The sequence below is a fragment of the Pristis pectinata genome, chromosome 3 (genome assembly GCF_009764475.1).
Source record: "Pristis pectinata isolate sPriPec2 chromosome 3, sPriPec2.1.pri, whole genome shotgun sequence".
NCBI lineage: Eukaryota > Metazoa > Chordata > Chondrichthyes > Rhinopristiformes > Pristidae > Pristis > Pristis pectinata.
This window is the reverse complement of record NC_067407.1, coordinates 67,116,083-67,132,567: the sequence shown is the minus strand read 5'-3', so window position 1 is coordinate 67,132,567 and position 16,485 is coordinate 67,116,083. Positions and strand designations below refer to the sequence as shown.

The window sequence follows — 16,485 nt, the reverse complement described above, 5'->3', positions numbered from 1 at the left end:
GATTTAGGGGGGATCGGAGGAGGTCAGAATCTGGAACTCAGTGCTTGGTGGAGTCAGATACCCTTACAATATTTAAGAAGTATCTAGATGAATTACCAAGGACTAGAAGGCTGTGGATCAAGTGCTGGTAAATGGGATTAGAGTGGGTACTTGGTGAATGATTGGGCCATAGGGTCTCTATCCTTGCTGTATGACACAATAATTCTAAGAAGTGGGCAACAGGTGAGAAATCACTCTCCTACAAAGATTCTCTGAAAGGACTGTGATGCCGTGGGGGCCAACTGGAGCGTAGGCTTTCTACTGACAGATTGTCCTCGTATCAGGACACCAGGGGCCACCCAGCGGAGAATTTACAGCAGAAATCTGAAAGCTTGGACAGACTCAAGGAGCCCAGTGGTTCTAAAGCCTCCTGTGAGGTCGGGCCAGCCTGCAGTGTGTCCATTGCCCACAGCAGAGGGGGAGTTTTCTGGTGCATTGTGAAGCAATGAAACTGGCAGCTGTTTGTACAAGTAGTGTCAGTGCAGGTCATGGCGATCAAAGCCCATGTCCTCTCAGTGCTACTGCAGAATGGTATGAACCCTACTCTCACCATCCCAGCTGCAGGTGAAGTTAAAACTGAAACCTTAGACTGCTCTGAACTTGCCTTTTTTTTCCCTCTGCAGATTACAATCCATATGGAAACCACAACAGTTGGACAAACTCACCAGCCTCGTACTCTCCTCACCAAACCTTACATACTCAGGGACATTTCATTGACAGGTAGAGAGTTCTAACCTCTTGTAATGATCTGATTCTGCCCACAACCACACTACCACCCACCTTCCAGGTAGGCCCAGTGCAGTAACAACACCACTCACTTCACTCAAGGTGTTTAGAAATTGGAACTATGTGATGTGAGATTGTAAATGCTTTTAAGGGTATGTTGAATGAGTTGTTGGAAGAGAAAGAAACGTCAGGGGACTGCTTAACCTCAAACTGGTTGTGCTATTCGATTAGGTTATGGCTGCTCTGTGACCTAGTCTACATGCCTAACTCCAGCTGCCTCTGTCTCCCAACTCCAACCCTCCCCTTCCCCTTCCCCTACCTGACTCGATCGGCCCATCTCCCAAACTCTGCCTCAGTCCACCAATCACCTCTGTCTCACCACCACCCCCCCCCCCCCACCCCTAACTTTATACTGGCCATCTCCCCTCTCCACTCTCAGTCCTGATGCAGGGTTTCGAGCCGAAACATCAATTCCTTTCCTCCCACAGATGCTGCTCAACCCGTTGAGTTCTTCCAGCCGATTTTTTGTTGCTCCAGATTCCAGCATCTCCTGCCCTTGGCCCACGTCCATTAATACCTTTAATTAACAAACTGTCGATCTCAGATTAGTAATTAACTAATAACCTCACCCAAGCTCATCAAGTATTCTCTACTTCCCTGGGTCTGTGCAGCTCCAACAGTGCTCAGGAAACTGAACACCATCCAGGACACAGCAGCCCACTTGACTGACACCCCACCACCACCCTGAACGTTCATTCCCTCCACCATTTGATGCACCATGGCTGCAGTGTACACCACCTACAGAATGCACAGTGGTTTCTAGCCCAGGCTACTCCAACAGCACCTCCCAAACCCACAAGCTCTACCACTAAGACAGACGAAGGCAGCAGGTGCATGGGAACACCGTCGCCTGCAGATTCCCCACCGTGTCTCACGCCATCCTGACAGCGATCGCCATTCCTCTGTTGGTACTCTGCCTGAATCCTGGACCGACCTCCCTTCACCAGATGGACCGCAGCGGTTCACACTGGCAGCTTGCGCCCAGTTTCTGAAGGGCATTTAATGGCACTAATTGTAGGCTGTAACAACCATGTCTCCATCCTACCTTTCAAGTTAAAAATAGACGGCAAGGTCCATGGGAATCTAGATCGAAAGTAAAACCGATGTCAGCTGAGCAGACCAGAACCAGGAGTATGATCGGAAACAGCATCAGGCTTTTCAGACCTGGTGGGGAAGTGTGGCACAGACCAGTGGGGCTGTTCCCAGACCCACAGTATGGTCCCAGAAACACTCAAATATCCTCTTATGAAGGAAAGTCCATCACTGTCTGTGTGTAGGTCAGAGGCAAGAGGTGGACCTTGCAACCTGGGCCCATCACTGGCGGCGCTCCTCGCCATCACCCCAGTGATGGGCGGCGCTCCTCAGCGTCACCCCGGCAACAGGCGGTGCTCCTCACCAGCTTGAGAGGAAGCGTGCCCAATGTGAAGCTGCACTTTGGGGGAAGAGAGGAGAGGTTGGGGAGTGTTTGTTCCCAATATACCATTGTTGATTTAATGAACTGTTTGTACCACACAGAGAGAGGCTGAACATGCAGGAAATGACACCCCATGGGAAGCACCCTGTACCCCACATACCTCCAACAGACCGGGACCAACTGAGGCTGGAGCTGCAACAAGTCAACCAGCAGATCAGCCAGCAGAGCCAACTCCGAGGGCTGGAGGTATCAGAATGTCCCTGACTGCCCGAATATCCATGCTTGAAACTAAAGGAGAGGGCGACTTGTTGGCCAGAGGGCGTTGGAGGGGAGGAAGGATACACACCAGCCAACAGGGTGTAACTCGGGAAGGGAGAAGAGGTCTCCTGGAGGGGGCAGGGGATGTAGCCGGGGCCACATAAGGGGAAGGGGTGAGTGTGATTCAGTGCCTGAGGAGGGTAACTCTGGGGAGGTCAACAGGGAGGGAAGGACAGGAGTCGGGGGTGGGAAATATGGACAGGAGAACAAGCAAGGCAAAAACCAAGACCTTCTGCTGGGGTCTCTTCACTGCACATCTCCTGTGTTCCCGAGGAGGAGAGGTTCAGGAGCCGGGGGTCTGGGCAACTGATGGAAGGAGAGTGAAAGCTGGGAATGTGCAAGAGACCAGGATGGTGGCAGGTGAGACTCTGGAAGTTAGAGGCTGGTGCTGGTTATAGAGTAGGAGGGATGTGGTCGGGGGAGGTTTGAGATATTGGTGGGAGGGGCAGTGCAGGCGGGTAAATGTGAAGGGTGGGTGAGGTGGTGCAACGCTGGGCAGCAGAGTTTTGGATGAGCCCACAGGCTTACAAAGGGTGGAAGCTGGGCTGCCGAGGACTGGTGGGGGGGACCGGAGGTATAGGCCAACTTGCCACAGGGCTGACCTGCTCTGCTCGTCTCGTTCCCCAGGCCGCCAGTAGCCCAGTGCTGGGCCAGCGGGAGGTAGGCAGCCTCACCCCACAGCAGCACAGCTCCTGGCCCAGCCGGATGTCCAGCGAGCAGCTGAGCTTGGAGCTGCACCAGGTGGAGAGGGAGATCGGCAAGAGGAAACACGAGATGGAGGCGGTGAGTGGCGGGGACCTCGGCAGTGAAGCCTCGTCCAAAGACAGGAGCGGGGGTGCACCTGAGGCAGCCCCTCAAAACCTCTCCTCCACTCAGTAAGATCGTGGCTCATCCTCAAGCCCACTCTTGCCCCAGTTCCACGATCTACTCCAAATGTCTGCTGGGATGTATTTGGTGTCTGTGCATTCAGATAACCCATGGGGCCAGGGTTCAGCTGAAGGGAAGGTTAGAAGTTAAAGTGCAAAGAGCAGGGTAATAGTGCAAAGTAGCAACGTTGGTCATGATAACTTGACTGTGACGATAAGGCACAGAACATGGAAACAGCTGCAAAACAAGTCAGAATTAAAAGCTGTTCATCTGAATGTAAAACAGGCTGGGAATTAGTAAGAGAGTGCTTCCTGTTAAAGCGTACAAGATTCTGAGAGCAGTGGAGAGGGTTGAAACCATGAGGTTGTCACTTCAGGATGAAAGAATGTGGGAAGGTTCTTCCTCCCCCCACCCACCCCGCTTACCCCCCAAGCTTACCAACACCCAACATGTGTACAGCCCATATGTATGAATGAGCGTTTGGGAGACCAGTGGGATGGATTTGCCGGCTGCTGCAGGTATCTTCTGCCGGGTCGGAACTTGGTTCGTGACCACATCTCCGACTTGTGACCTACTTGGGTTACGAAGGGAACCCTGTCGTCACCTGGGGAGGACCTGCAGTTGGCCAACTGAGCTAAGGAGAAGTTCCTTTACTCAACGTCTTGGGAATTTTCTCCCACTCCACAGAATTGTGGATGGCCTGATGATTGAGTAGATTTAAGGCAATGGTGGATCTTTAGATAACAAGGGAAAAGAGGGGGTGAGGATGTGGTCCTGAGGTCGAGATTCAGCCGTGGTGGTTCTGAATAGCGGATCAGGTTGACAGGGCCAATTGGCCTATTCCCCCAGGACTGTGACTCCCATCAGTGGAGAAGATCGGCTCTCAATTGGGCCTCGGGGCAGTCCCTCACTTCGTCCAGTTGTCTGGATTCAGGCACTGGGTACCCCAGCTGAGGCCCATTTACTTGATGGGTGTGGACGAATCAGGAAGAGTGGAGACTTCTCCCTTGTACTCTGGAAAGATCCAGCAGTACCCCCAAGATCTAGTGTGTGTGTTTGTGCTGTGTACAATTGGCTGCGATATTCTCCACATTTCCGAGTGTAAGATAGATGCTCCTCTTCCTAACCTCACCATGGGCAGCAGCCAGAGCTGTAGCATCATTGATGGTATTATGTTATCTATCCCAGACAATCAATTTATATTCGTTACACAGGAGAGTCGGCCCTCATTGGAAATGCAGTATAAATTGGCATCAAGCCATCAGGCAGAGAATGGACAGCCTGAGCAGCAACACAAGCCCCCAGAGGACATGCAACCTTCCCTCAGGTAAGTGGTCCTGATTGTGCTCAGCACACCTAGTTATCGATTCGGACCATTCCATGATTAATCCTTACTCTGTGTCAGAGATCTCCGTCCCATTCTACTGCTTTTAACGGCCTGTTTTATTTCCTGGAAGTCTGCTTTAAAGCAAGGCACTTTAATGTTAAGTAGATGCAGGTTTTCACCCTTGGCTATCTGAAGGGAGCAGGTCTATGTTGTGTGGGCAGTCAACAGCCGGACACACACACAGACCCGCGCTGCACCCTGCTTGTGTCAGGTTAGTTAGTCCCATTCTTGTGTGACTGCCATAGATTCAGCCAGCGTCCTTGCTCTGGACTTGGCTGTGGTGTCTTGCGGTCTAACACCCAGTGTGGCCCACAGACTGACCTCTTGACCAGTGTGCCCAGAGAGCTGACAACTATGCCTGTGAGCAGACTGTTTGAGTTTGACCATGGCGGGGTTAGGGTGCAGCGGACTTTTTCTGGAAGTTGCCATGAGGTGTAATTTACTGCAGTTGAATTCTGGCTCCATCTGGGATTGGCACTGTTCTGGCCACAGTTATCTTTTGTTGTGGGCGGCGTTAACACTGTACATGTTAATATATTGAAGGAGAGGAGATTGCTTGACAGGAAAGGCATCCAGAGGCATGAGGAGAGAGTGGTAATAAGACCATAAGATATAGGAATAAAATTAGGCCATTTGGCCCATTGAGTCTGCTCAATCATGGCTGATTTCTTTCTAACCCCATTTTCCAGCCTTCTCCCCATAACCCTTAGCCCCTTTACCAATCAATTTCTGCCTTAAATACACCGAATGACTTGGCCTCCACAGTCCTCTGTGGCAACAAATTCCACATATTCACCACCCTCTGGCTGAAGAAATTCCTCCTTGTCTCAGTTTTAAAGGAACGTCCCTTTATTCTGAGGTGGTGCCCTGGTATCCTATATTGTATGGAGATGGAGGATCAGTCAGGACCATGATGAATGGGGAGCAGGCTGTATGGCCTCTCCTACTCCTGTTTTCTGTGTTCCTTGTCCACTGGAGCTCAGGGTCCTGGAAGTGTTCTTGGTTCAGCTACAGAGTTGCCACTGATCCATTTGGGCTTCTCCCAGCCCATCTCTGCTCACTGCTGTTTGTGCCAGGTGTGTAACTGTAAAGGAGCATGCAGTGGCAGTGAAAGGCTCCAGTATGGTCTCGGGGAGATCTGTGAGAGATTCTGCATGTTCATAAGGTAATGTTACTTCTACTGATACTGCCACACTAGTCAAGTCAAGTTTATGTCATGTGTACAAGTACAGTGAGGTACAGGTACAATGAAAAACTTACTTGCAGCAGCATCACAGGCACATAGATACAGACAACACACAGAATGTAAATTATACAAAAAATACACATGGATTGTATGACAGTGAAAATAACGACTGTATAAAACAAGATATTAGTGCACAAAAAGACACTATCAGAGACGAGTCCATGGCAGTGCAAGAGGTGGTCCCCGGTGTTCTGTTGTTGAGGTAGGGTGAGGGTTGTGCAGGTTGGTTCAAGAACCTGATGGTTGTAGGAAAGTAGCCGTTCCTGAACCTGGTGGTGTGGGACTTGGGACTTCAGGCTTCTGTACCTCCTGCCTGATGGTAGCAGTGAGAAGAGGGCATGGCCTAGGTAGTGGGGATCCTTGATGCTGCCTTCTTGAAGCAGCACATCATGTAGATACTGTCAGTGGTGGGGAGGGCTGTGCCTGTGATGAACCAGGCTACGTCCACCACTCTCTGTAGCCTCTTGCGTGCCTGTGCATTGGAATTACCATACCTGGCCGTGATACAACCAGTCAGGATACTTTCAACTAGGCCAGACACATTAAAGTCCTGCCTCAGCTTCCCAATGAACTGAGAGCAGCAGGAGCCTGAGGAACAGGAAAGCTTCAGGGCTGAGGATAGGCAGCTCGTTAATACCACAGATTGCACTCTGTCCACGCTCAAGATCCTGAAACCTTCTCTGTTGTTCTTGTTACAAAGTGAGGGATGCAAAGTCGGGGCCTCTGGCTTCACTTCAGACAGCTCCGTCAGCGCACTGACCAGCAAAGCCGCCTCTCTCAACCTGGCCCTTGACACAGAGGGAGCAGGGGACCACTGCGACAGCCAACAGAACGGCCTTTAAACGAACGGAGACAGCAACTGTCCTGGACAAGTCCACCCAACATCTTGTTAAAATATACAGCACTGCAACCAATGGACTTGGCACACCACTCATCTAGATGCAATGCGTCAAAGTAGCATCGAGTTTTTTTTTTTGTTGTTGTTTGTGTGTGTGTGTGTGTGTGTGTAAACTTTATTTTATTAGCATGCATGCCTTGGCTTGCAAGGCATGGGACATATCCTTATGATTACCTGGTTAATCTTAGTGAAGTAATCTCACCTTATGTACCCCAACTTCAGAACTGTGCCTGCAACAGCGCAAGTTAATGAAGTCACATTCCCATGGGATTCTGAGATGATGTGACGAAGGTCAACGTCACAGATGGAACCTTTTTAGTTCCACCGCAGTGAGGAGCAAATACTTCCGCTAACAAATGTAATCGAAAGCTGTTACTTTCTGACAGAAAGAAGCTCTGACCTCTTTCTTCGTGCGACCTTCCTCAGAAGGCTCAGCCTCCGCATTGGGTGGGTGGGGGGTGGGGGGTGGTGGGGGTGTGTGTGGGGAGGGAAGAAAGAGTCAGAAAGCCTTTCACCAATGGAAAAGTAACATTCTTAAATATTGTCATTGTATTTACTTTCCACAGGGTGGAAATTAACTAACCCAAGAGCAGCCTAACAGGAAAGGGTTGATGCTTTCTGAAAATGAACTTTATTGAAGATACTGCCTCCCTTTGCTTAGCCCGTGTTAACTACCCAAGGGTATCCACATCCCAAAGGTGGTAGAGAAGCTGAAAGGTCATGCCTGCTGGTCCCGCTGAGAGAGAGTCATCCCAAGGTCAGGATATCATTGTGGGAGTGGGTTGAGTCCAGGCATCCCATTGTATAGAAGACTGGGTGGAGCTCCCGGCATGGGAGGGTCTGAGCTAATCTGTCACTGCGGGAGAGATCTGGGTCAAAGTTTCCAGAACAGGAGGGACTAAGCTAGATTCCCAGTTGGGAGAGATCTGGGCCAAAGTCCCAATACCGGAGGAATTAGGCTGGGTTCCCAGAATGGGAGAGAAAATCTGAGCCAAAGTTCTTGGTACAAGAGGGACTAAGTTGGATTCCCAGTGTGGGAGAGATCAGGGCCAAAGTTCCCAGTGCCGGATGAATTAGGCTGGGTTTCTAGGTGGGAGAGGAGGTTGAGCAGACTTCCAGTTGGGAGGAGTTGAGGGTGCCGAGGCAAAAATTCCCAGTGCGTGAGCTGGTTGAAGGATTGAAACCACCGTGGGACTGAATTGGGTGGTAGGGTGCCACTTTGATGGGTTTGGGTGGAAGGGGTTCAGTGTGGGAGCGGCTGGGTTGTACGTCAGAAGGTCTCAGGTACTGTGCCGAGTTGTATGCAGGCTACTCCTGTGCTGCAGTGACCTTTCAGTTTCTCTGTGTTGGCTTGTGAAGGTGGTATGAGATTGGGCTGTCACTCAGCTGCACTCTAACAGCAACAATATTGTCAGTTATCAGTCATATTTTCCAGTAGAACTATTCAGATAAACCAGACCACGAATAGGGGGGAAAACAGTCTCATAAAACAGCAGATTCTGGGTGCCAATCTAAAGGTTTGCTCTTTCTTCATTTTTGCAGCAAGATTAGAACGAGTGGGTAATTAGTGATGTTTCTCCGGGGCTGGTTGGGTGACGAGTTTGTGGATCCCAGGCCCTGCTTGTGTGGGTCTGATTAGAGGATTCCAGTTGCCCAGTGCAGGACTTTACATGTCTGCGCCAAATATGGTTGAGCTGTGAAGGCAGGTGCTGGTTGGTCCCTCCGCTGCACGCCTCTCCCACAAAGGTGACCAGCCCTGACACTGCTTCCTTTCACATTGAATCTTGAGCTTAAAGAATGTTGGCTGGGAGGGTTATTCATTGCTGAGTTCAGCTTGGAATTTGAGCTTTATGCAGTTTGTTTTTAAAGATCCTTATGACATAACTTTTAACTAATCAATTGTGTGCTTTACTGCAAATTTCCTCGAGACCGTGGAGGCTGATATGGTTTCAAAGTGTGCTTCAAAATTCCAGTTTCAGACCCAGTTGTGTTGCCTCTCTGACCTTGCCCCTATTTTCCTGTTGGACAGTGCTAGTCACAGCAGCTTTACACTGTTGGTACCAACTAAACTGGGGGCTAGAAATACCACCTCGAGCACTGCTGTCCTCTGAAGTGGGCGGTGGGGGGATGGGCAAGGGAGGGGCTGACATTCATCAGCAAGGGAAGCGAGCCCAGCAGTTCTCTAGACCTTGCCTCAGATTTGTTTCTCCTCTCCCCCACCCACTGCCATTTCAGTGGAGTTGGCCTTGGTCAGTACTTTGTCCACAGGTTAATACCCCTTGTATCGCAGCTGGAACCTATGCTGTCAAGGAGGTTAAGTCAATAAATCAATATTGTCCTCAAACATTGATGGTACAGTGTTCACAAAATGATTCCCAAATCCCTGGGAATCAATCTGAATCTGGAAGACTCTCTCAGTCCCAGGCAGATGACACCGCACCTCTTTTAAGGACTTCTAGTTGAGGATTAATTCCTTTTTCCACCTCTCTGCCCTCCGTATACAGGCCTGACCTTGACACACCAGTAATATGTCAGCGATCCCTCCCAAACAAAAATCCCCCAGCTTTAAAGTCTTCTCATCTTGCGTCAGATTTCTACCACACACTTTCCCCTCGCTGGGCGCCAGTGTGAGTGGGCAAACTGTCTTAAGTTGAGGATCTGTTGTAGCTTGCTGTAAGGAAAAGCCCTGAAATGGCTGTCAGGGAGTTTTAACACTTTTCTGGGTTATTTTATGTTGACTGATTTCTGCAGCAAAGTACTACCTATTGAAGTGATATTAATTTTCTCAGCTATGTAATCATAATTTTGGTACTTTTAGTTTTTTCCTTCAAGTCCATGCCAATGCTAAGCACTGATATTCAGTCCACAGTTGTCTGGCCCCACCCTAAGTGTCAGGCACAATCCCTTGTGGTGGTGTGCAATGCCAGTGAGTCACTCCATGCTGACCGTGCAGTAGGGGTGTACCCCTCGGGGTGGCTCTGCGCTGACACCGATGCTGACAGCCCTTGCCCCCAGCAGCTGCTTCACTCCCTTAAAGTTCCCCAACCCTGACCTTGTCACAATGACTTCTGTGAAGTCGTTTCCTCTGGAGAAAGCTGTGAGCTGCTGGCTAGTACACCATCCACGCTCCTGCTTCCGCGCACGGATACTTGGGCTTTCTAGGGAACCATGGTGGCAGAGGTCAGAAAGCAATGGAAACCAGTGGTCTGGTGATGTAGCCCTCGGAGAGTGGTGCTGGGGGTCGGGCACAAGAGTGGGGTCCAGCCTGTCCACTGAGGATTGGCTGAGGGAGACGGTGAGCTTTGTTAGTTGCTCTGGTCATAGACTCAGCTGTGCCAGACAGTGGTGTTGTGCTGGGAGAGGAGGGCAAGGGATTTGTTACTGACCCAGGCTTGCAGTGAGACCACATTGGCCTGACGCGCCTGTGTTTAACCGCGCCACTGTTGGCAGCAGCTGTCTGTGGTCAGGCCCAGGATTTTCCAAAACACCATCAGCCCTCTCCCTGTCCAGCTCGTTGAACTCTCCAGGTTCTGGCCACATTACACTGACTACAGCCAGCAGTCGGTCGTCAGTCCTGTCCACAGCAAGCCTCCACCCCCCCCACCCCAACCACTCCGTGTTTCTGGAGAGCTCTGCTCCCTCACTTTCCCGATCCAGGGTTTATGATCTGCCATAAACCAGGATCCAGTGTTTCTCCGTCTTCATCGTCTGTGGGAGTGAACGGGGGCACAGCACCCGACCTCTCTTACCCACGTCCTTTCCCACCTCTCCTTCTTACCCTTGACCTCACTCTTAATCTGTGTGTATCCCGCCGATAATCGGTGAGGGATTGAGAGTGAGCACCCACATGTTGGAGCCTGGGTTGTGTACAATGGGGTTTGTCCTCTCAGACAGTCAAACCTGTACTCCCAGGGGTTTGACTGGGCAGGGTTTGGTCTGGAGAGAGCTGGCTTTGGCTGTATCCTACACTTCAACATGAAGTATTTTTTATTTAACAGTGCCAATGCAGGAAAGCCATCAGATGAGCATGTTCGTTAAATAGCATGAATTAATCTCAGGCCATCTATTGTTTGTGTCTTGTTAATTCAGCTAGCTCCTGAGGGTGGAATCAATTTCATTCTTCAGGCGGAGCAGTGATAATGTGTGAGGTGGCTCCTGTATCTCAGCAGATTGTACTTGTCTGATGCAGGCGGAACATTTCCGATGCCAGTGTTCCCACCAGCACCAGCTCATTGGGCAGATCACTGAAAAACCATTCAAAGCACTAAGGTTCTGCAACACACTCATACCGAGCCGTTCATTTACACCAGTAGGGTTGCTGTTCCTCCCAGACATTGGACAGGTCAGTACGTGGTCTGTCTCGCTTCCAGTCTTCCCATCAAACACTCCTGCAACCATTCCATAAGTCTCGCTCCCCTCCCTCCCTCTCCTAAAACACCCACGTTCCCCCGTCCTACACCACCAACTCCTCTGTCTTCTCTCCATTCTCCCTCTATCCCAACTCCTAACCTGATCTCTCCGCCCCCTCTCTCCAACCCCTCCCCCTTTGCACCAGCCCCCTCACCCCAACCCCTCCCTTCACTCCAGCCCCCTCACCCTCCCCTGCCCATAGGTTCTAGTGGGGGGGGGGGGGGGTCAGAGTGTGGTGGGTGGAGTTATGCACCAGTTCCCACCCCATGGGGATGCAGGGAGTGGGCAGTGATGGTCCTGGAGTGAGCGACCATTGCCCTGCCTGTAACCCCTGGCCAACCCATCCCCCTGTAGCACACGCCGGAGACAGCCACTCTGTCTGCACTGTACATTGCTCGGGGCCGTGGTGAGCTCATGCTCTCTCTGCAGAGGCCCACCACTGTTTGGTGTTCCCATGGAGAGAGTGTACCATAGATGCTCTGAGGCTGTAACGTTAGAGGAAGAACAACCCCAGACACCACCCAATGTCAATCCTCACACAGAGAGTATTGCCTTCTCACACATCAGCTTTAGTTTTCTTAAATTAAGGTAAAAAATAAATTTCCTGAAAATTTTGTTTGATATACTCCAGTATGGAATGTTTTAGAATATCTTTCTCCAATGTGGAATGTAGCTTTTTTCCTTTGTAATGAATTCACTGTGTGAACATTGTTTTTTGCCTTTGTATAGTACAATAATATTCCGCTTCAGTACTGGGGGAAGGGAATCAGTAAAAAAAAACAAACTGTACATGAGATTGTTCTGCTTGTCAGAAAGCAAATGCAGCTCGTCAAACGATAGAAGTTCATAAGGACTTCAATAAATTGTTTAAAAAGAAAACGAAACTTTGAATTGCAACTTGTGTCCTTGGTGTTATTTATTGATACTTTTGTTCACCACTTCTGTGGCCTTTCTCTCCCATTGTTCCAACACGTGCTATAGCAGGTCACCCTGCTATGGGAAAGGTGCATTAAGCTGGAAAGAGCACAGAGGAGACTCATGAGGATGTTGCTGGGACTCAAGGGACTGAGTTATGGAGAGAGGTTGAGCAGGTTGGGACTGTTTTTATCAGTAGCATAGCGGTTAGCGTAACACTATTACAGCACCAGCGAACTGGCTTCAATTCCCGCTGCTGCCTATAAGGAGTTTGTACATTCTTTCCGCGTCTGCTTGGGTTCCCTCCCATATTCCAAAGATGTACAGGTTAGAAGCTGTGGGCATGCAATATTGGCGCCAGAAGAGTGGCGACACTTGTGGGCTGCCTCCAGCACATAATTAGTAACGCATAAAGACGTATTTCACTGTGTGTTACAATGTACTTGTGACTAATAAATAAATATCTATTAGAGGAGCATAAAATCATGAGGGGCATAGATAGGATGAATTCAGTCTTTTTCCCAGGGTTGGGGAATCAAGAACTACAGGGCATAAGTTTAAGGTGAGAGGGGAGAGATTTAATAGGAAGTGGTTGAAACATTGCCCACATTTGACCCATATCCCTCTAAACCAAGTACCCTTTACCATTTAAAAGGTTTAGAGGGATATGGGTCAAATGTGGGCAATGGGACTAGCTTAGATGGGCATCTTGGTCAGCATAGACCTGTTGGGCCGAAGGGCCTTTTCTGTGCTGTATGATTCTGTGTCACAGTAGTCCTCTACCCGGAACTGTGATCATCCCCCACAGCGGCAGATCCTCTCTACCAAAGGCCTCCCAGGGCCTTCAAGAAATACAGCATGGAAACAGGCCCTTCGGCCCAACTAGTCCAGGCCGACCACAGCATCCTCTCTGCTAGTCCCAGTTGCCTGCATTTGGCCCATAACCCTCCAAGCCCCTCCCCTCCATGTATCTATCCAAATGCCCCTTAAATGTTGTAATTGTACCCACCTCGACCACTTCCTCTGGCAGCTCATTCCAGCACTCACTACCCTCTGTGTAAAGAAGTTACCTCTCAGGTCATTTTAAATCTCTCTCTTATCTTGTATCTGTGCCCTCTAGTTTTGGACTCCCCAAATCTGGGGAAAAGACAATTGACAGTCCACCTTTATCCACACCCCTCATGATTTTATAAACTTCTATGAGGTCACCCCTCATTCTCCTACCCTCCAAAGAACAAAGATCCAGCGTGGCCAACCTCTCCCTATAACTCAGGCCTTCCAGTCCAGGCAGCATTCTCGCAAATCTCTTCTGCACCTTCTCCAGCTTGACAATGTCTTTCATATAACTGGGTGACCAAAACTGCACAATACTCCAAGTGCAGCCTCACCAACAACTTATATAACTGCAACATAATGTCCCTACTCCTAAACTCGATGCCCTGACTGAAGAAGGCCAGCGTGCTAAATGTCTTCTTCACCACCCTGTCTACTTGCGCGGCCGCTTTCAACGAACAGCGCACTTGTACTCCCAGTCCCTCTGTTCCACAACACTCGTCAGTGCCCTGCCATTCATTGTACAGGTCCTACCCTGGTTTGAATGTCCAAAGTGCATCACCTCACACTTATCTAAGGTGAAATCCATTTACCATTCCTCAGCCCATCTCCCTAACTGATCATGATCTCTGTAATTCACTGTAACCTGCTTCATGATCAATAAGACCCCCTAATTTAGTATCATCAGCAAATTTGCTAATTGTGCCATGCACATTCAATCCAAATCATTTAACGTGCATAATGAATAACATAGGTCCCAACACTGACCCCTGGGGCACCCCACTAGTCACAGGCCTTGTCGGAGAATCAACCTTCAACCATCACCCTCTGCTTCCTATCATCAAAACAATTCTGAATTCTCCTCACTAGCTCCTCCTGAGGAACCAGAGGAGTAGGTCAGAGGAAGAAGGGGATGGGGAAAAGTTAGATCAAACAGGTAGAGAGGCTTTGGGGAAGGAGAAGCAGAATACTGGCTATAAAAGTAGTAAGGTAGATGGACTTAAGTGTGTTTATTTAAATGCAAGAAGTGTCAGGAATAAGGGAGATGAACTGAGGGCTTGGATAAGTATGGGGGACTATGATATTGTGGCTATTACTGAGACGTGGCTGACGTCAGGGCAGGAGTGGATATTGAATATTCCTGGTTTTTGGTGTTTTAAGAAGGATAGGGAAGGGGGGAGAAGAGGTGGAGGGGTGGCGATACTGGTCAGGGACACTGTTACGGCTGTGGAAAAGATGGATGTTGTAGAAGGATCATCTCTAGAGTCCGTATGGGTGGAATTAAGGAACAAGAAAGGAGCAGTTACTCTACTAGGAGTATTTTATAGGCCCCCCGGTAGCAGTAGAAATATAGAGGAGCAGATTGGCAGGCAGTGTTTGGAGAGAAGCAAAAATAACAGGGTTGTTATAATGGGAGACTTCAACTTCCCAAATATAGACTGGAACCTGCTTAGTGCCAAAGGTTTAGATGGGACGGAATTTGTTAAATGTGTCCAGGAGGGATTCCTGACGCAGTATGTTGACAGGCCGACTGGAGGGAATGCCATGCTAGATCTAGTTTTAGGAAATGAACCAGGACAGGTGAAGGATCTATTGGTGGGTGAGCATTTGGGGGACAGTGACCATTGCTCCATAACCTTTAAAATTGTCATGGACAGGGACAGGTGCAGAGAGGACAAGAGGACTTTTAATTGGGGAAGGGCGAACTATGAGGCTATAAGGAGAGAACTTGGGAGTCTAAATTGGGATTCCTTTTTGAAGGAAAATGTACCATGGAGATGTGGTCGATGTTCAGGGATCTTATGCAGGATGTTAGGGATAAATATGTCCCGGTGAGGCAGATAAGGAATGGCAGGGTGAAGGAGCCGTGGGTGACGAGAGAGGTGGAACGACTAGTTAGGGAGAAGAAGGTAACATACGTGAGGTATAAGCAGCAAGGTTCAGACAGGGCCCGTGAGGAATATAGAGTAGCGAGGAAGGAACTTAAGAAAGGGCTGAAGAGAGCTAGAAGGGGACATGAAAAGGCGTTGGCTAGTAGGGTTAAGGAAAATCCCAAGGCCTTTTTCAAGTACGTGAAGGGTAGGAGGATGGCTAGGGTAAAGGTAGGTCCGATTAAAGACAAAGGTGGGAGAATGTGCCTGGAGGCGGCGGAAGTGGGAGAAGTTCTCAATGAATACTTCTCTTCGGTATTCACCAGGGAGAGGGGTCTTGACGCGGAACGGAGTGCTGGTAAGGGTAATGTTCTCGAGGTTGTAGATATCAAGAGAGAGGATGTGTTGAAGTTGTTAAATAATATTAAGACAGATAAATCTCCAGGGCCTGATGGGATTTTCCCCAGGCTGCTTCGAGAGGCTAGGGAGGAGATTGTTGAACCACTGGTAAGGATCTTTGAGTCCTCGTTGTCCACGGGGATGGTGCCGGAGGATTGGAGGGTGGCGACTGTTGTCCCCTTGTTCAAAAAAGGTAATAGGGATAGGCCAGGGAATTATAGACCGGTGAGTCTCACGTCTGTAATTCTAAGGGATAGGATGTATGAACACCTAGAGAATCATGGACTGATTAGGGACAGCCAGCATGGCTTTGTGAAGGGAAGATCTTGCCTCACAAGCCTGATAGAGTTCTTTGAGGAGGTGACCAGGAAGATTGATGAGGGCAGTGCGGTGGATGTGGTTTACATGGATTTTAGTAAGGCGTTTGATAAGGTTCCTCATGGTAGGCTTCTTCAGAAGGTCAGAGGCCAAGGGATCCAGGGAAGGTTGGCTGTGTGGATTAGGAATTGGCTTGCCTATAGAAAGCAGAGGGTTGTTGTGGAAGGAGTGCCCTCGGATTGGAGGGCAGTGACTAGTGGTGTCCCGCAGGGATCGGTTCTGGGACCTCTACTTTTTGTGATACTTATAGATGACTTAGATGAGGGGGTGGAGGGCTGGGTTAGTAAGTTTGCGGACGACACTAAGATCGGCGGTGTTGTGGATAGTGTGGAGGGCTGTCGGAGCTTACAGAGGGATATTGATAGGATGCAGAGCTGGGCTGACAAGTGGCAGATGGAGTTCAATCCGGAGAAGTGTGAGGTGGTACACCTTGGAAGGACAAACTCCAGGGCAGAGTACAGGGCAAATGGCAAGGTACTTGGCAGTGTGGAGGAGCAGATAGAT

The 16,485-nt window shown here is 49.6% G+C and overlaps 1 protein-coding gene across 4 annotated transcripts in view; it reads left to right on the top strand.

The window, feature by feature from the left end:
* The window catches only part of LOC127568134 (roquin-1-like), a 103,003-nt gene extending 95,611 nt beyond the window's left edge, over nucleotides 1-7,392 (top strand). For all 4 annotated transcript variants that reach the window (XM_052011502.1, XM_052011499.1, XM_052011500.1 and 1 more), the window contains 5 exons: nucleotides 663-759; nucleotides 2,341-2,485; nucleotides 3,185-3,340; nucleotides 4,639-4,751; nucleotides 6,758-7,392. In XM_052011502.1, coding sequence (XP_051867462.1) covers nucleotides 663-759; nucleotides 2,341-2,485; nucleotides 3,185-3,340; nucleotides 4,639-4,751; nucleotides 6,758-6,899 — 653 coding nt within the window. In that variant the 3' untranslated portion in view covers nucleotides 6,900-7,392. The remainder of the gene's footprint in view (nucleotides 1-662; nucleotides 760-2,340; nucleotides 2,486-3,184; nucleotides 3,341-4,638; nucleotides 4,752-6,757) is intronic.
* The last annotated feature ends 9,093 nt before the right edge of the window (nucleotides 7,393-16,485 follow it).